We start from the raw sequence: 20,335 nt of genomic DNA on the forward strand, positions 1-20,335 counted from the left end.
GATCACCCAAGGGGAGAGATTTATATAGGCGTGGCTGGTGTAGAGAGACCAAAAGGGATAGACCAGCACCCCAGAGCTGGCAGCAGGGAGAAGCTACTACCACTCCCAGGACGCAGGGGGGCTGTGTGGAGGGGCTGCCTGCCTGACGGGGTATGGCATTCCATGGAGGGATTCAGGGAGGGGTCAGATGCTGTCACAGCACTCTTCTCCACACACATGCTTCCTTCCCCTGCTGGGGCATATCCCATTGGCCAATCCCAACCAGAGTCCAGGGGGCAGAAGAGCCACCAGAGGGGTTCACATAGGCCAGCTGGCAGGACGACGGTGGCATGTGGGTCCAGAGGAGCAAAGGGAGGCTGTCCAGCTCAGGGTAAGGGGGTGGGGTTTTTCAAGGATTTTAATACACGTTGTGAGTTTGCCTATCAGATAGGTTTTCACAATTTCATATTCCCCCCTCACAGTCTAGGAGAGCTCCATCTTCCCATACTTTGGCCAACCCTGTTATTAATCTAGCCAGCTTGGCTGGCTCCTTCTCCACAGGCAGGTCCTTAGTCAAATCCCCGACCTTCTGAGCCAAAGTAGGCCTTCCACCCCTGCCCCAGGCTCCCTCTGTCCCATTACCCACTTTTATGTTCTTTGTAGCACTAATCACGCACTGAAACTATTTGTCAGCTCACCTTTCTGCCTTTTCAGTATAAACCCCATGAGAGCGAAGAACTTGCCTGACTTGTTCACAGCTGTGTCTGCACTGTGATGCCCCGTATGTGGTATATGCTCAGTATGTTTTGGCTGAGAGAATGTTGTGTCCCCAAAACCTTGAACACCATTCCCTCCAAAAGAATATTGAATTCTAACTTAGCTTATCGTTTTTACAAGTTACTAATGTGTCTCATTCATTGTTTACTTCTTTTCTCCAGCTCCCCTACTTTATGAATGAGCTAACTTTGACGGAACTTGACATGGGGGTGGCTGTGCCAAAAATCCTTCAGGCCTTCAAGCCTTATGTTGATCATCAAGGTAACTCTTAACTGGCTCTAAAGAGGAACTGACCGTTTATGTGAATATTCAGATGTTTGCATTGCTGTGGCTTTAGTAACAAGACTTTGTCTTTGAAGTAGGTTGGAAGCTTTTTTAAACCATCCTATTTTATGTTGAGTGTCTTAAAATGATGGGGAATTTAGTAGGGCTCCCCCTCCTAATCCTTCCAGTCTCTTGGATCCTTATTAGGTCCTCCTCCAGCCCAAAGAGGCCACATGCCAACTGATGGGAGCTAGGCTTTTGTGCAACTTAGAAAACAGCACCTGTCTTGAGTGGCTGCAGCCCTTGCTGGGTTGTGAAGCAGTGGACTGGATTTCAGCCCCACTCACCCTACTGGCCCTACATGTGCATTTGCTCTGGACCCTTCCCAGGAGCCTCTCCCACTATTACATATTCACATCTTTACGTTGACCCCACTTCTGGATTGCACTCTTTGATCTTCGTATTTTGCATCTTTATATCCTTGCCATTCCTATTAGAAGCTCAGTAAGTGTTTGAAAAATGAAGACATTCTAAGGCAGTATTTTGAGAGTAAGACAGCTGCTGAAGGAAAGTTCTCAGATTTGATTTTTAGTGCTGCTAACATTATATTTATGCCTACTCTTGTAGGTGTAGGAAAAGTTGATTAGAATGGAAAAAGAGTTAAATAAAATTATGATGTAAAGATATGTATGTATTTCGTATGTGGTTTTAAAAGGACATATTGACAGGGAAAATTTAGTACACGGGAGTTTGGTGAAAAGAGTGAGCCAGGTAGGCCCTTGGGACCAGGAAAAGGTCTCACCATCATGGAAGCAACTGACTTCTTTCCAAGTGAGCCTTTTTCCACTGACAATATTTATGTCTTTCCTGGAAAACTTGTGAACAAGGTAGGGGAGAGAATAGTTACAATTTTCCAAGAGAGGGATATTTGTTTTGAAATAAATGTTTTGTAAAACTTGTAGACTATAGGAGCTACCTTTATCTCTGTATGGCTATATTAATGAAAGCATGTTCTATTGTGTACATTTGAGGTAAATACAAAGAGATGTTTTTGCCCTGCAGTCAGCAGCTCTAGCAAACCTCTCTAGCAATACCACAAGCCCATATTTCCTTGTTTTTAAAATCACGTCGATTTCCGAGACAGACAGACCAGAGCATGATTTGCAAATCCAGGAGTCTACCTAATAGTTGCATGTCGAGTGCACCTGCAACCCTTTCATTACGTCTACACCTGGGTTTGGTTAACTTCTGGTTGACTGAGAGCAAAACTAGAAAAGATTTAGATTCTTTGCAAATAGTTTAGCTAGAGTTCTTTATTATTACTTTTATTGTGGTAACATATAACACAAAATCTGCCGTTTTAACTACTTTCATGGGTACAATTCAGTGTAGCTAGAATTCTTTTAATCCTTTGCAAAGATTTTAAAAGATGCATCATCTGTGTGTTAACTGCAGAATAAGTGGATCTCCACCTCAGGGGGCCTTCTTTCTTCCAACTCGGATGGGCTCCCTACTGCCCTTGGCTCTTTGCCTCTTCAGGATTAGACCTGTAACAAGCTGTTAAATGACAAGCTAACATAAAACTCTTGCAAGTTGGGATTCATGAGAAAGTACATAATACGTGTATATGCTCTATTTTCTAATGTGTTAGCTGTGTTTTATTTCAGGCCTGTCGTTTATTGAATTAGTAGACATTTCCTGTGAGAGGGAAGCCAGATTAAAGCTGGGCTTTGCAGCTAAGAGGCATCCCTCTGGCTTTGAACTCTGCAGCCTCATGGGCAGCTTTGGTTGGGCTTTGAGTAAAATTCACCAGACCCCTAAGTCTTGAGTTTTTTTCTGGCTTCTTTAGGACAGGAGCTATGGTAAGATATGTCACTATAGAAACAAAAAACTTCGCCCATTTTTAATCCTGTTAAGGCTTAAGTTTTAGAGATCTGCCTGTTTATGTAACAATGGAGAAAATGTTGCTAAAGAAAGGAAAGATAAAGACATAAAGTCTGTGGGGTGTTTTGTTTTGTTTTGTTTTGTTTAATTCAGTTTTATTGAGATATATTCACATGTCATACAATCAACCAAAGTGTATAATCAGTTGTTCACAGTACCATCATATAGTTGTACATTCATCCCCCAATCTATTTTTTGAACATTTTCCTTGTAACAGAAAAAGTGAAAATAAGAATTAAAAAAAAAAAGTAAAAAGAACACCCAAATCACCCCCCCACCCTATTTTTCATTTAGTTTTTTTTGTCCCCATTTTTCTACTCATCCATCCCTACACTGGATAAAAGGAAGTGTAATCCACAAGGCTTTCACAATTACACTGTCACTCCTTGTATACATTGCTATACAGTCGTCTTCAAGAGTCAAAGCTACTGGGTTGCAGTTTGACAGTTTCAGATATTTACTTCTAGCTATTCCAGTACATTAAAACCTAAAAAGGGTTATCTATGTAGTGCATAAGAATGTCCACCAGAGTGACCTCTTGACTCCATTTGGAATCTCTCAGCCACTGAAACTTTATTTATTTTCATTTCGCTTCCCCCTTTTGGTCGAAAAGATGTTCTCAATCCCACGATGTCAGGTCCAGATTCATCCCTGGGAGTCATATCCCACATTGCCAGGGAGATTTACACCCCTGGGAGTCAGATCCCACATAGTGGGGAGAAGCCTGTGGGTTTTAAAAGTTTGATTAAATTAGGTTTTTTCCAGGTCTGCAAAAGTTGCATGTGATGGTAAAACAGAATCGAACATGAAGGAAATGTGTGTTTTGGATCCCGTCTCTCTAACAGAAACCTTTCCTTTTAGGGAATTTAAAATCTGGGGTAACTTGCTGAAACTGACTGAAAACTCACCTCCAAGGGAAATGCAACCCAGAATGAATAAGGCTTTAAACAGCACTGAGGAGAGCTATCTCCCATGGGAGCCAATCCCCCCCTCCCTTTTTCATGTTTCCTAATCTGCTTTTGTGTTGGAGGGACATGGCCTAGGAGGGATTTTCAGGCCAGCGCTGATTGGATTGCTCCATCCTAGGGTGAGGACAGGAGGGTGCTCTTCTTGAGGCAATAGAGAGTGGTGGTCCTGAATACCAGCTCTGCAGCTAGGCTGCCAGTTTACAGCTCTGTGCACTCAGATGGCACCCTTAACCTTCCTGCCCTCTGTTTTCTCATCTGCAACATAGGGACACTAATAGCACCTGCTTTACAGACTTACCATGGGGATTAAATGAGTTAGTGCATAAAGGGCACTTAGAATGGCATCTGGAGCGTGACAAATGCTATCTAAGTATTAGCTATTATTGTTGCCTCTATTGCTGCTGCCGTGTTGAGGAGTTTAGAATGTGGGGGCTCTGGCGTCCAGTAGATCCCTCCATGCTCAGCTTTCATGGCTGTACTGTTAAAAGGAACAATCTGAAGGAAATTGCACATGAGCCTTGGCCCCCGTCAGTCCATCCAAGTTCTAGACATGAGACTAATTTCTAGTATAGAATAAGGTGAAACAACCACCTTTCCCACAGCGTCTTCATGCCCCACCAACAGTAAGTGGCTGGAAGATGGAGAAGCACTCTCTCCGGTGGAAACCGACTGGGCACCCCCTGCCTTAGGTCCGAACCCTCTCTGCTTAACACACACCTCTAACCACGAAGGGTATTTGGAGTCAGGCCACCTGGAGGCACCTGGGACTTCCCTGCCTCAGACTGGCCTCTTCTCCCACTCCTCTTTCCTGCCTGGGTTGCAGTCTCCAGGGCCTGTCCTCTGAGGTCACCAGACCCATCCCTCTCAGCTGGCTCTTTCCAGTTGTTTTATTAACTCTGTTAAGGTAATGTTTCTTATTCATTCAACAAATACTCATTGTGGGGAAAACTGAAATATTTAGAAAAGGTAAAGAGGAAAATGTTGTTCATCATGCCACCATTCAGAGGTAGCAGGGCTAATGTTTTGGTACATTCGTTTAATCTTTTTTCATACAGATAAAAATTAATTTAAGGACTCTAGCAGATTGACTACTTAGACTCGAAAGGGCAATCAGTCACCTGGCCGGACCCTGTCATGTTTTAAATGCAGAACCGAGGCCCATGGGCAGAGGGGCAGTTTGACTCTGCAGCTCTGTGGCCAGGCCACCTGCATTTGGGCCCTGCTTTTTCACTGTCCAGCAGTGATACCTCAGGGAAGTTACTAACCTCTCTATACCCCAGTTTCCTCATCCATAATGTGGGGGTGGCAGTAGTGTCTGCCTTGTGTGGTTGAGGTGGGGATGAAATGTTACATATAAAGTGCTCAGAGAGCCCTCTGTGGCATGTAATAAGTCATAAGTAAATGGTAGCTGCTGCTGCTACTGCTACAAAGCTTTGTTATTGGTAAAAGCTTCCCGAAGGGGCTCAGAGGGGACCCTCTTCTGTCGGCCAGGTTTTCATCTTCTGTTCCTGCCACAAAGGCCATAGAGCAGTGCTTCTGGGTGTGTTGGCAGGTCAGAAGGGACCAAAGATGCGGGCTGGGCCTCCTCCAGCTTAGACTAATTCATTTAGTCCTCAGGACGTTTGCTGCACACATTCAAGGCTGCAGTAGCCTGGTTTTGCCTTGTTTCAATATACCCAAATAGCAACCCACATTTCAACTGAAGGTCCCAGAGAAATAGGAGCCTTGTCTGTCTTCAGAGATGCCCTAGGCTGTGACTGTGCGGCATCCTCTCTCTGTTCTTGTATTCGGGGCCTTAACCGCAGTGCTGAGGCAGAAGTCACTGTGCCAACTGAGTATTGCAGAAATCTGGAACCAGAGTCCGACCCTGTCCTCCCTGACCCTCTGGCACCCTCTTCACGAGCCGGCATTAGGAGAGCAGCTGCAGTGTCCGTGGACCATCTGGGTCTGGGAGCCAAGGCAGGGCCAGGCTGTAGAGCTCAGTGCTGGCAGGAGTTGCACACTCACATGCCAACCAGAGCATGTTGGAGATGGAAAACAGACGTTTTGTGGAAATAGGTGGGGTGGGGGAGAGGGGACTCTGATTTGTGACAAGTGTCAACCTTGAAGAGGCAGAGCGCTATTTCAGAGAACAGTTACAGGTAGACAAAGCTGAAAATGGCATCTGTCCTAAAAGACACATCCACATACAAGGAATTGCTAATTTTCTAGGGTATCTGAATGTGCAATGTGGCAGCAGTCTGTTTGCCAGGAGCAAAGCAATCACTGGTACGTTTTCCTTTTAAGAGTGGAATGACTCAAACATCTGTTCTTGGCACTATGTTATCAAACGTCCCAGTTTAAGTAGGTTCTCGTATGCCAAGTGTTGATTTTCAGAGTGGAAGGCAGCCATTGTTAATGACAGGCAGGGGAAATGGAGGTGCAAATACTGGGAGGACAAGCTCAGGCAAGCAAGCCTTTAGGTTCTCTCAGTGCCTTCCAAGTGGCAGGTGCCCTGGTAAGCCTATTTGGAGAAGGTGCCTTTTAGCTGTTTTAATAGTAATAAACCCATGAACTGCCAAGTGAAATTACTAGATGCCTATGGCCACAGCAGCACTGTTACTGAGGCCGTGGGGGTCTGGTCAGTAGAGCACCAGGGAGAAGGCAGGAGGACCTGGGTTCTGGTTGAGGCTCCTTCCTGCCTCTGAGACACGCCCCAGGACATGTGCGTTACCTTAGGTGGCCTCATGCACCAGGGCCACAGTGGCGTCCATCTTCCATCTTCATGCATGAACGCCTTGAGGGCAGGGGTTCACCTCGGTGTCTTGAGCTCTGCTGTCTTGCATTAAGAACTCAATGAATATCTGTGGGTGGAACAAGGGGTACATTTTGCCCAGTAGCCCTCTGCGTAGTGGTGGTAACGGCTACTCCCCTCATGAAGCAGAGATAGAAAAACAGCCACCCAAACTGCATACAGGTCCTTGCTCAAAGCCTGACTAAAGCAGCTTATGTTCTCATTGCCGGTTGTGTTGCCAGTGTTGCCAAATAATTTGCCGGTTTTAAAGGGGCTCATGGATAACCAGTCGCCACCCTTCACCACGGGATGTCCTTTCAACCTGGGGACACCTTGTGTAGAGGAGGTGCTTTGTGTTCCTGCCCCCAGCCCCCTTTCCAGAGACCCTTTCAGGGCTGACTGCCTTCCTCCTATTTATATAAAAGCATCAAAATTGTCCTGCTCCTAGACTTCTTGTTTTTTGTCTTTGAGCACTGCCAAGAGCAGATGTCTATAGAAGGCAACATGTTAAATGACTCACAATAAAGTCTTAGCATTTGTCAAGAGCACAAAAGAAAGACTGTACTACATTCATCTAGCTTCATGGCGTTCAGCTCAGAGGTGTCCCCGTTCACACTGTTGCTCCATCTATCCCCAACAGAAAGACAGCCTTTCTAGTAAGTGTTCACATCATTTTCCAATCACTCAAGGTGGAGCCTCCTGACTCGTCTGTGGCATAACCAGTTGGTCCTGACTCTGAGTTGCGTCTGTGCCAGTTTTCAAGGAGCTTTTTGCCTGCTTCATCATTGTCACAAAAGCAAGTTTTTCTTCGCACCTAATGCTAAAATAGTCTCCTTGCCCTCGACTGAATGCAAGAATGTCAGTTATATTAGAGTAATTTGTTGGAGTATTTATTTACCATTGATACCTGTTTTTAAAAGTTCTCAAACCATCCTTGATTCCTTCACATGTTCACTGAGTGCCAGGACTGAGCACAGCTCTGCAGGTGGGCCTTGTGGAACATATGCAGTAGTGTGAAAAGCAGATCGCCTCCCCTCCTGCCAGGCCCAGGCCGGGCTGTCTGGTGGTCCCCTGCCTCCCGGCCCTGCGGCTCCCTCTGGACTGGCCCCCGGCTGCCCGGGCAACAGCAGGAGGCTGGGCTGGAGCATGGAGTCCTGGAGTGTGGAAGTGGAGCTGGCAGTGGCAGAGAAAGGGATGAGGCCAGTGCCTAAGCACAGGTCAGACACAGCAGTCCCCTGAAGAGGTGCCTGTGCCACTGTGCAGCAAGGAGACAGATGCACAGATGGCAAGTGACTTCCAGTCTGGGGCCCACACCCCTCATGGTCTCGGCTCCTGGGCCACACGTGGGGGGGCAGGTCCACTTGACTGGGGTGTGAGCCAGCAGTTTACTAAACCTATAACCATATTCCCCCATTTTAAAAAGACCAACTAACAAAACCTTCCATTTTATAAGAAGTTAAAAAAAAAAATCTGGTGCCTTAAAAATGACAATGTTCAAAGGCAATACATATTTATTAAAATTCCCACTAGGATTTTCCAAAGACATGATTACATCTGAATACCCATATAGCACCCAGGTAGTTTTGAATCTGTTGATTCTCAAATTAAATAAAGCTGAACTATTAATCAACAAGAATAATAACTTCTTTGTTAATGTTCTTTTATGTTGAGTTTAAAGTCTGTATTAAAATATAGCTTTTTGCCCCAATCCCCTTTCTACTAAGAGCAAGTAAATGTCTTTACTAAAGCAGATGTGCCCTTTAGTCCCAGTGACAGTACCTGGTCTAGTTTGCTAATGCTGCCAGAATGTGAAACACCAGAAATGGATCAGCTTGGGGTTTATTTGGTTACACAGTTACAGTCTTAAGGCCATAACGTGCTCAAGGTAAATATCAACAATTGGGTACCTTCACTGGAGGATGACCAATGGTGTCCGGAAAACCTCTGTTAGCTGGGAAGGCACATGGCTGGTGTCTGCTCCAAGTTCTGGTTTCAAAATGGCTTTCTCTAAAATGTCTGCATCAGCTTCCAACAGCCGTCTTCAAAAATGTTTGTCTTAGCTCCAGCTTCCCCCCTCAGCTCCTGTGCGTTCTTCAAAGTGTCCCTCTTGGCTGTAGCAAGCTCCCTCCTTCTGTCTGAGCTTTTATAGTGCTCCAATGAACTAATCAAGGCCCATGCTGAATGGGCGGGGCCACACCTCTGTGGAAACTATCCAGTTAGTCATCACCCACAGTTGGGTGGGTCGCATCTCCATGGAAACACTCAAATAATCACAGTCTAATCAACACTGATATGTCTGCCCACACAAGATTACATCAAAGATAATGGCATTTTGGGGGACATAATGCATTCAAACTGGCACAGAATCTTTAAAGAAAAAGCTAATTAATTATTTTTAACTGCTTAATGTAATCGAGAAATAAAGCAGTTTTGTGAGTGTTGCTGCCAAAAAAAAAAATCACAACTGGTCTCCAGGTTATTTATAGAAAATAATTATCTTCAATTATAACAAAAAGAATTTGTTGAAAACAAAATGGAAGATATCTAACTTTACTGAGGGATTATACCATGAGTGCTTCTTGAGGTTAAGCTAAGCTTTTATTTGAGGTGGTGGCCAAACAGGATGAGTCATTTACTGTAATTGCTTAAAAATGTGGCTGTGCATGAACACTCATTTCAGATTAATTTCCTGCTTCCTTTTAGATGTAGTCATTTATCTTATGAGGATCTATATAAGTTTATTAACATTTAAACAGCCACTTGAAGGATCACATTTTGATTGAAAATCTGTGAGGTATTATGGAACTCTGAGTCTGAAAACTCACAGTGTAGCCTGCCTTACCTGCCAAATCATAGAATCTTCTAGTCAAAGAGGGTGGTAACCTGAGTCCTGTTTGCATTTTAGATTACTTCTGACAGTGGGTCATCCCAGTGAAATTCCACAAAACTAAAAGCCTATTAGATGTGATCTCATTGGCATTAGTGTCTTTCAAGGGAATAAGTTTTTAAACTAAGGTACGATGGGATTACCCAACTTTATCTGGATAATCCTGGGACTCAAAATTTAATTATTTTGATTCCATCACTAGGCCATTCCCAGAAAGAAAGGGGTTTTCTCAAGGTTTTTGTCACTATCCCTATCAGACCAAGCTAAATCTGAACCATTTTCTCTGCCCCCTTCTCCACCAGATAGTTTTAAGAACAACAGTGGTTCTCACATGTGTCTAAAGGATAACCCAACCTGCAGTGAAGTCTCTGTACTTCTCTTCTGCCTCGTTACTGGCTGGGAATCAGCAGACCTTAGTCTGACTCTACCCTGAGTCAAGCTCTTTCCTTCTGCAGGGAGTGTTTTTTCTTACCTAAATGTAAGGAGAAACCAGAAGATAGTACCCTTCCAGTGCTAACTTGTTGCACATTCACTGTGACCATTTTAATGGAGAGTGGAACGCCAGCATCTCTTGAACCCGTTTCCAGAAGCTTTCACAGTGTTATCCAACTGCATTGGTTACATAAGCTCTTTCACAGTCCTCTTTTTACATGTATGAGTGGTACAGATAGTTTATAGACTTTCAATATGATGGCTAGTTAGATGTTTTAAAATTTTTATACTGTCATTTTTAGTCATGTTTTGGGGTAAAAAATAAAACTAACTTCTGTTTTCTCACCATTTTTCCAGGACTTTGGATCAATTTGGAAATGTCCTACAATGGGTCCTTTCTGATGACTCTTGAGACCAAAATGAATCTGACCAAACTAGGTAAAGAGCCTCTTGTTGAAGCCCTGAAGGTTGGAGAAATTGGCAAAGAAGGGTAAGGGGCCATATGAACTTACTAAATGAAATCCAACCCTGGGGAAGCAACCTCTCTGTCCAGCTTTAGAGAAGCAGGTTTGATGTGTAGCAGCCCCTGAAGGTTGAGTGAGCTTCTGTTTTAATGCTTCTGGACCAGAGATTGTGTAAGGGAATGGTTTCCTAGTTTCATTCCTAGTGGGCGGACAGTGTTCACTTCTGCTCAGCTGCTGCAGCACCTTCCCATCACGGTGCTGGCAGTGGGTCACCCAGTATCCATTACCCAGAAAGCATCACCCACTCAGACAAGCGGGGAGGCTTGTCTGAGCCATAAAGTGCTCTATGAAGAGAATTGTCGCTTAAAAAACACCTTCAGTTTTCAACCACAAACTGCAATGTGTGGACTAAACTAAGGTCCATAGAGGACCTATCTGCTGTAATCACAAAGGCAGAATTATTTGTAATTAGGTGTTCGATTTTTTTAGCCAAATGGGTTTTCCTAAAGTGTTCTGAAAAGCATTTTCCCTAAATAATATAATATGGATTTGCTTAGTAAATTCCTCTCTTTGTGATTCTCACATCTTTAGCCTCTTTGCATGGAATGAACAGTACAATGACAGGAAAACACCACAAGGAGCCACCTTGTCAGGGTCTTAATATAAGACACAGGCTCTTAAATTTTTGACAAGTTATGATACTGACCTAATGTTTTTATTCATACATCTGATAAATAGCATGTTGGGGGTGTTGGATCATATATTTGAGAATGTTCTTTAACTAGATTATCCTGATGTAGCCAGGTTACTTAATGAAATGTTCCTATCTTAATAATTAAAGAATTTTGCCTGCTCTGTGCAATCTAACCTGTATTTGTGCTATTTTCTTTTCATTTTCCTGCTATTTGTTAAAATCTGTTTGGATTCGGCAATCTGTGGATTTGTGTTTTCTGGTGAGTGGTAATTGTGAATGTTCCATGTAGCATTTCATGCCCAATAAGTGCTGAATCCTGTTGATTCCATGTGAAGCTGCCGAGAAGCTCATCCTTTCATTATTTTCCTAGACCTAAAGTCATAGTCTGGGCAGAGGACTGAGATCTGGGGGTACTTAAGAGGATTTCTGGCAGGGAAAGTACTACAAACTTCCTTGATTTGAATTGCCTGGGCCTGATCTAGTTCTCTAGTCAGACGTGACGTCTTGTCCTGGGCGCCTCCACCCAACCCCCACGCACGGCTGAGCATCATCCGTCCAGCCTCAAGATGACAGTGTCACAGAGCCAGCTTCCTAGAAAATGAAGCATCTTAGGCAGAAAAGCAGTTGTGAAAATCTCTGGAAAACGAGGGCTAACTAAACAGGAACATGACAGAACAAACTTCAGTTAGAAGCACTTATGTACCTGGGACTCCATCAGAAAGGGGGTGTCTTGGGCATCAGGTGAGGCCCCGAACCAAGCAGCTCCCTGGGTGCTTTGCCACTTGGGTGTTCTAGGTTCACGGTTCTCATGCAGCTCTCTTGGCACAATTTCAAGTTTGTAAAGTCTGGCTGACCCGAGGTTGGGCATATTTCCCAGCAAGCAGTGCTGCTCTAGACTAAGTGTGAAGGGAAAGGCATCTTGCCTTGCCTTTTCAGGGAGCCTAGGGTTATGCCTGCTTAAAATTTCTCTGGAAAAACAACAACAAAACCTCTGCTTCAGGAAGATGATATATTCTATTTTTAATCCATTCCTAAAGGACATTTTTTTTTCTGGAAGAGTCTGATATAAAGTATTTCACTTCTTCCTGTGAGAGTAGTAAATTATATGTTGATGTATCTAATTGGCTGTCATTTAATTTTTTTTTTTTTAATCATCATTTTATTGAGATATATTCACATACCACGCAGTCATACAAAACAAATTGTACTTTCGATTGTTTACAGTACCATTACATAGTTGTACATTCATCACCTAAATCAATCCCTGACACCTTCATTAGCATACACACAAAAATAACAAGAATAATAATTAGAGTGAAAAAGAGCAATTGAAGTAAAAAAGAACACTAGGTACCTTTGTCTGTTTGTTTGCTTCCCCTACTTTTCTACACATCAATCCATAAACTAGACAAAGTGGAGTTTGGTCCTTATGGCATTCCCAATCCCACTGTCACCCCTCATAAGCTACATTTTTATACAACTGTCTTCAAGATTCATGGGTTCTGGGTTGTAGTTTAATAGTTTCAGGTATCCACCACCAGCTACCCCAATTCTTTAGAACCTAAAAAAGGTTGTCTAAAGTGTGCGTAAGAGTGCCCACCAGAGTGATCTCTCGGCTCGTTTTGGAATCTCTCTGCCACTGAAGCTTATTTCATTTCCTTTCACATCCCCCTTTTGGTCAAGAAGATGTTCTCCATCCCACGATGTCATTTAATTTTAAAAACAAGAAAGAAAACAACCCAAAAGCACTTCACTCAGAAGAAAAAGACCTGGTAAAATAGACCCTTAGTCCTTATTTTGTATAGTGAACCCCTTCGGGAATCTGAGAATTTGGGATTCTCTTCCCAGAAAATGCCTCCACCTGCCCCACTTGGCTCACAGTTTCTGGGAGCATCGAGAGTCTCTGAAGCCCAGCCATGGGGAAGTACCCAACCCCACTTCCTCAGTCTTGAGCATATGGAATCACCCTGAGGCTGAACAGCACAGGGAGAAATCCAAATCTGTATACACAGTAGCCATTATTAAGCATTTGATCTTTGGAAGTGATACCTGAATAATAAGCCTCTCCAAGAAGAATGTCCAAAGAGTTAGCCAGCAGCAGCTCTTCCCCCCAGGCAAGCTTTGGTCCTGGGGCTCCCTGTCTGAGGCCTCACTTCAGAGCAAGGGCCTGCTACCCCACTATTTCCCTGCTCCATCAGGGCCTCTGCTTAGCCTCACTGCTTTTTGCAGCCCCCCTTCAAGTGTGCAAATGATTGTGCTCTTGGGGAGTCTCTGAGGAGATGCTTTTCAACTTGAGAGATGTCCTGCTGACTGGCAGGAAGTTTGTTCACATTATTACCCTGAGGCAACACTGAGAAATTGAAATCTGTAAGTGAAGTCCTTTCCCTTTGAAATGTGTATACACGTCATATTTGTGGGCATTTTTCCTTTAGTCCTTTCATCTCCCATATGATTTTGTTGTTACATACTGTAGTTAACATAACCCTTGGGCAATCAGGTGATCAAAATGGAATTCAGGACAGTGACCTGAGCAGCCTTTACTTGAGGAATTTGACATGAAGAGGACCAAAAACGAGTCACTCAGAAGGGAAATGTCCTGTCTGGTGGTCTGTACATGAAGAGTGGCCTTGGAGTGAAGCATTTCCTGTGAGGCACCTGGTCTCTCCAAGTTCTACCACCGCAGCATGGGCCCCGCGTGCAGGTCCCCAAAGGGCAGCCCCCTCTGACCCCTGCATTGGGTCGGTGGTCCACAGCATTCCCCAAACTAGCCCCCAACCCCAACCCCAATGTTCCGGGAGCCAAGTGCTTGCAGGTTCCCCTGTGACAATCTGGTTCTGTGGGTGCATGTCCATGTGTAGACACATGGCTGATGTATGGGGCTGATTTTTCTTAAATAAAAGAAAATGAATACATTCATATAACCGTGGTCCCTTGCAAAGCAAACACCTTACAGGGCTGTTTAATTATGCATCCTTCACTTAAAGCATTTTTGGAGCTGCTTTTTAGAATTGCCTCTGGAGTCTATGACAATCCTTTAACAATCCTGAGTAGCAACAAAATCATCCTGCTTTGTAGATGGATTGGATCTTGAGAAATTGCTAGAAGTCATTCAGAGACAATGGTGATTATGAGACCAAGAAATAAAATGTTTGGATCAAGACAGTATCCGTGACAAAATAATTCACTTTTTCTTATGTGTCTGATTCCAAACACATTTCCAAAAAGATTTTTAGCAGAGGCAGCATATCTGAAATAAGCCTTCTAAGGTGGCTCTCTGAAAGGATATCACACTCATCTGGGATTCTAAGATGTGTTTTAAAAAAATAAGGTCATTATTTTTAAATTACAGCACATCTCATATAGGAAAGTGCAGTATGTTGCTCATGCAGGTATCCTCAGGTTGAGATCCTAAAATGTATGCCCTTCATTATAAAACAGTATCGGATGCCACTGAATACAGCTCCCATTGCAGAGAATAGAAGCTCCATTTGGTCAAATCAGAATTTCGCATCATCTGATCTGCATTAAACTGGTATAGCATTATCTAAATTATTAACTTCAAGCTACAAAAGTTGTCCCGGGCTCTGTCCTTTGAAGGATTAATTGGGGAACCTGAGAACTCATTGCAGTGCTCAGCCTTTGGCATTTTCTGCTTGGGTTCTGGAAGCTGCCAGGTGACAAATACCAGTGGGGACACACAGAAGCTGGTGGCTCAGCAGATTTCACTGTGGTCTCAGATCTTCCAGGCAGCCTTTTGTGTTTTGTGGATGAGGAACTGCCACCTGCCTATGCCATAATGGACACAGATTCCATAGCTGGCCTCACCAGGTCCGAGAGCCAGAGAACACAGTCCTTTTGCTGGTACAGAAGTAAAGAGATGTTTCTGAGGTGGTGGTTAATCTTTGGGGATTTAAATTCCTGGCTTTCCTGATCTCTAAGACCCAATTTGGGCTTTTTGCTATGTACACTTCAAACAAAAGAATATCTTTGTGAAGGCTGCCTAACCACTAAAAGCTCGGCTTTGTGGTCAAGGAATGCATAGAAACATTTTCTGGGCTAGGCAGACCTCTGATGTGGAAGGAGGAAGAAAGAGGCGATTGGGTATAGGCCCCATGGTGAGGGACAAGAGGCTTTTGTTTCTGCTGAGGGAGTTTCCCCGTAGGTGTTCAAACCAAGCCTGTTGGCTGCAGCAGCCGACTCTAATGTTTCAGAGTTGGGTCTGAGGAGGATCTTCGCGTTCTGCTGCAGAGGATACTTGCGAGGTCCTCTTTCAGCCAGGCTCCTGTTTCAGGGGCAGAGGTTTCAGTCCCGCCCTCCCAGCACACCGTGCTGGAGCCTCTGCCAGACCTGAATGTCCACACTGGCATGTGTCCTGCCCTTGGGTTCCCTTGGCCCTGTTGCCGGATGACTGTCTAAGTGGACTCCTGGCAGCCCAAGGACAGCATCAGAGGAAAACCGAAGGAGTGCAGCTGCAGGGGTAGGACCTGAGCTCCACAGCCATGATTTCTCTGGGCCATTTTGTCCTTGCAGAATCCAAGGCCCAGCCTCTGCTTAGTGACCATTTGTTTCCTTACTAATGTTCAGAACTGCTCTGTCCCTCATTCATTTCATCCCAGTTATGCTACTGGGCCTCAGAGACAGACACTGCCAATTCTCTCTGAACTGAATCCATAATCCAGGGAGGGAGCTGCCTTTTGTGTGACCAACCCCCAGCCAAGAAGCTTCCATTGCCCTCAGAGGGGAATCGTAAGCCCTCACCTCTGCTGGTGATCCAGCAGCCCCCATTCCTGGAAGGATTATTAAGTGACATTTCTCTCTGAAGAGTAAAATTCCTCTCTAGAGTAAAAAGTATGGTCTTTAAATTTGCACATGTCCCAGAAAGGTCCTGGGTTCTTGTGTCAGTTGTTTCCTAGAGTTTCTGCAGACTTCTACCTTGTGGTTGTTGTCTTTTTCTGTGACCCTTAGGAGATGAGGCAGTTGTGGGGGTAAGATATATATTTTTGGTAGGAAGGAGTCTTGGGTCAGAACTAATTTGGGAATCAGAATCACTAAACCAGGAAAACATCATAGATTTTGAATTCAGCCAGGGTCAAGGAGCGTGCCTGAAAATCCGTCATCCACTGAGACGTCGTTCTGTCTCCAACATAAACCATCCTCTCACCCTTGCAACCATTATCTTTCCATACAACCTTCCCCTTGGCCACCCCTGCATTAGTGATGAAACCACTGCATTTTGTGTGGATTGCATCACACTCCCACCACCTTTCCTTCTGATGCATGCTAAAGGTGAACTCTCCTGGGCCCAAGTCATCCGCAGCTGCTTCAGGGCCTGTGGCCCTGAAGAGTTCCCTGAGTAACCGTGCCGATCCAAGGACTCTTGGATTGGGCCTCTTCTGTTTTGGGGAGGGTTGGAGAAAATGATAATATGTGTGGCAGCGGTTCCATCTGGACCCCGTTGCGGTGGTGAGGGACCGAGTGTGCTCTTTCCTAAGTGGAGCTGGGGTGCTGGGCGGGCACAGTGGTGACTTTCCCCTGCTCAGTTGCAGGCCCAGAGCGTACTGTCTGGCCGACAGCGATGAGGAGTCCTCCAGCGCCGGCTCCTCCGACGAAGATGATGCTCCGGAGCCCAGTGGGGGAGATAAGCAGCTCCTCCCAGGGGCTGAAGGGTGAGTGGGCCAGAGCTTCTGGGGCCTCCAGGGGGACAGGCAGCAACAAATTGGAAGTGAGCCTTTTTCTCTTCCTTTCTCCCTCACATTGAATTTCGTGTGCATTAGTAAATATCCAGTGTCTGTGGCTTGTTTAAGTTCCAATCCCCAGAGCGAAAAGACCAAAATAGCTCTCCTCACTTAAGAGGGTCCCAAATTAAAATGGCTTTCTCCTGCCATTTGAGTAAATAGGAGAGAAGATGAAGGTTGCGTTTACTGAGAACACTTCACTGAGCACAGATTACTCACTACCTCCCCCTGGTGCTGGGAGGAGAGCATTACTCCCCTGCAGCGGGTCCCATGTGCTGTTCTTGAGCTGCTGGTTCCTTCAAAGCCAAAACATTCAGATGATTTATTTTGTGAACTGCAGAAATGTACATGACTTCGCTGATCTTTTTGATCATGAAATTCATTTTGGGGGCTTCCTTTGCCTGTTACATAGACTGTGGAATGATCAAAGTGTTTAAACAGCCCCTTTGTATGGATCTTTTGAGTATTGAAAGTGAGTTGAAAAAACAAAGATTATAAAGGAGCCAGGGGATTTAGAAGCTTTTATAAGAAAACATCAGCCTATTGATTCACTTCTGAAAACCTACAGAAGATGAAAAGAGAATCCAGGCATGTGAGGAGTTGGTGCTAACATTTGTGTGCATTATTTAAGGCTTGACCTTCTTAAGAATGATGACTTTTCCCTACACACATCCTATTCCTGACTTTCTTAAACTGTGAAGGTTTTAAAAAGCAAATATTCTCTCTTCTTAGAGCAGTTTTATGGTAGATATGACCTGATACAAAAATGTACTTGGTCTGCTAAACTTGATGTAGCATTTTTCTTTAGATGTTCATAAACCTTTGAAAAGTAGTTGCCACTCATATTTGGTATGACATCACCTAAAAGGCAGCCAGGTAATTACTATGTTTTGTGTACCTGTTGATGCAGCATGATTTATCACTTGCTGTATAGAGACAATACAATTTCTCCAATAGGACATCGAATTTATGTTGTGTTTAAGTGACATAAAGGAGGATGGATGAGATGCAGAATGAGGACCTTGTCTAACTCACCATTGTCAAGACTTGGGCTTTCTCTGATGTGTATACCTTCTCCAAAGCAGTGGTTCTCAGCTGGGAGTGATTTTGCAATGTCTAGAGACATTTTTGATTGTGCTATTGACATCCTGTAGGTTGAGGCCAAAGAATGCTGCTAAACATCCCACAATGCACAGCACAGCTCCCCACACTGTAGAATTGCCCAGTCCAAAGCATCCTGAGTGTTGTGGTTAAGAAACACTGGTCTAATGTAAGGTGAACAAAAAGCTACAAGGTGTCTCTGTCCTTATTATACTGGGCCAACACGTGGACACTCATGCAGTTGGTACAAGACTGGTCGTACAAATATTATGTCCCTCTATTGTCCTCTAAATGATAGGCTGTAAAAATTTCAATTGAGCCCCCATTTTAGAGTATGTACCTTTACTGCAGTAAACATACCACTGCTAGCCATATGCCAACACGGGAAAAGGCAGATAATTTAGTAAAGCAAAGCAAATTTCATAATTTAAATTTAAATTTGGCAGTTATTTTAAATACCTGGATAAAAATGATTGGGAAAACTCTGCATGATACAAAATAATTCTTAAAAAAATAAGTGATTAAAAAAAAGCCACAAGGTTTTTGTTTGTGAAGGAACAAAGTTTACACTAATGTCCCCCTTTGTGTCCCTCATTTGAAGGTATGTTGGAGGTCATCGAACAAGTAAGATTATGCGGTTTGTAGATAAAATCACCAAGTCAAAATATTTCCAAAAAGCAACAGAGACAGAGTTCATTAAAAAGAAGATTGAAGAAGTTTCCAATACACCCCTGCTGCTAACTGTCGAAGTTCAAGAATGTAGAGGAACCTTGGCGGTCAACATCCCACCACCCCCGACTGACCGAATATGGTGTGTAGCGGGCCCTGCGCGGCCATCAAACTCCCAGCCTGCTTGACCTTAAGATTACAGAAAGTACCTTCTCCTGGGCAGAAGCACTTTCAGATGTTTTCCATTTTTTCATGGAAGCTTAATTTTAGTTCTAAATCTGATTCTCCCTTTGTGTATGAATGGTTAAATCACATTTAAAGATTTATCTTCACATGTTAAGGAAAGGTAGGGTCAGTACGCAAAAGTTTGTAGGATGAGCTGTCTCTATTCTTGTTCTTCCTCTTCTCTAAAACCAGCTCCTCCACCAGTAATAACAGCTGCCCCTTGTTAGGGCCCTTCTTCTCGGCCTGGCCTGGGTTGCCACTGCATCTCCTGGTCAGTCCTCACAGCATCCTTTGAGGTGAGTGCCGAGTTAGCCCACGTGACAGGTGGATCATGCATCCAGCAGAGTCTGGGCAGTAAGGGAAGACTTCCCCGAGTAAGAGCCAGATACAGGAGACAGGAGCATGTATACTAGGTGATTGTGGTAGAGGGTCTAGCCAAGGAGTTGGCATCTAATGAACCAGTGGTCCTCAGCCCCACTGCACGTCTTAGTCACCTATGAGGCCTAATGAAAATAAAGACATGATCAGCCCACTCAGGATTTAGGGGTGGGAGGGGGGCCTAAACTAGGATTGAGAATCACTGGAATAAATTATTCCTGGGTCCAACAGGAGAAAATAACTAACTATAAATCTCAATTGAAAATTCACATTCCAAGTCCTTTAAAATGGACCGTAAGTGTATATGCTATGATTACATAAGAGACCTCACTGTGCCATAAACAACACTCGTATGAAAAGTATAGCCCTGCTGTATCGTCAAGTGAAGCTAGCATGCTAGTACACTTCCTTGGTATCCAGAAGGGTTTGTAGGAATGATCAGAAGAGGAGTGTGGAATTGACTAACCATGTAGTGATGGTGCTGGTATTTCCTAATTAAAACTTAAAAATACCTTTATAGATTTTATTTTTCAAATAACTTCATTATTTTAAAAAGTGAGAAAGTGGCAAAAAAAATATGAAAAAGGAAAACCCAGAAAAAATAAAGCCCCATAATCCTACCATTCAGAAATAACCACTGTTAATACCTTAACATACAGCCTTCCAACCCTTTTAAAAAAAAATCTGGTTTTGAAACGGTAAGAGTTGATCCATCATTTCTTCCCTTTACTTCCAAGCTTTTGGTTTATCAGTTCAAATAAATGCCATGGCTCCGTGGACGATAAAATTAAAGGCCTCTAGGATAGTGCTACCCAAAGTCTAGGCAAATGCTGAACCATTTGTTACTGATCCACAAAGAGATTAGCATAGCTGTTGAGTGTTTAGAAACTTTTATTGCAATTTGACATTTTCATTGTATTTTACAAAAATATTGGACTGACAGATTGAAGTTTTCGAATAATTTGATAGCACAGTCTCTTGCCTGAACACTTTACTAACAGTTCTTAGTGCCATCCTGCTCCACTGGGAAGCCATATAAAGCAGA

The 20,335-nt window shown here is 43.9% G+C and overlaps 1 protein-coding gene across 3 annotated transcripts in view; it reads left to right on the forward strand.

Moving 5' to 3' along the window:
- TEX2 (testis expressed 2) overlaps positions 1 to 20,335 on the forward strand; it is a 116,165-nt gene that overhangs the window by 91,862 nt on the left and 3,968 nt on the right. For 2 of the 3 annotated variants that reach the window (XM_037807874.1, XM_037807875.1), the window contains exons 7-10: positions 918 to 1,017; positions 10,382 to 10,514; positions 16,723 to 16,848; positions 18,620 to 18,829. In XM_037807874.1, the coding sequence (XP_037663802.1) occupies positions 918 to 1,017; positions 10,382 to 10,514; positions 16,723 to 16,848; positions 18,620 to 18,829 (569 nt within the window). The remainder of the gene's footprint in view (positions 1 to 917; positions 1,018 to 10,381; positions 10,515 to 16,722; positions 16,849 to 18,619; positions 18,830 to 20,335) is intronic. The other variant, XM_037807873.1, reaches the window with a different exon arrangement.

The sequence above is a fragment of the Choloepus didactylus genome, chromosome 18 (assembly GCF_015220235.1).
Source record: "Choloepus didactylus isolate mChoDid1 chromosome 18, mChoDid1.pri, whole genome shotgun sequence".
Lineage (NCBI taxonomy): Eukaryota > Metazoa > Chordata > Mammalia > Pilosa > Megalonychidae > Choloepus > Choloepus didactylus.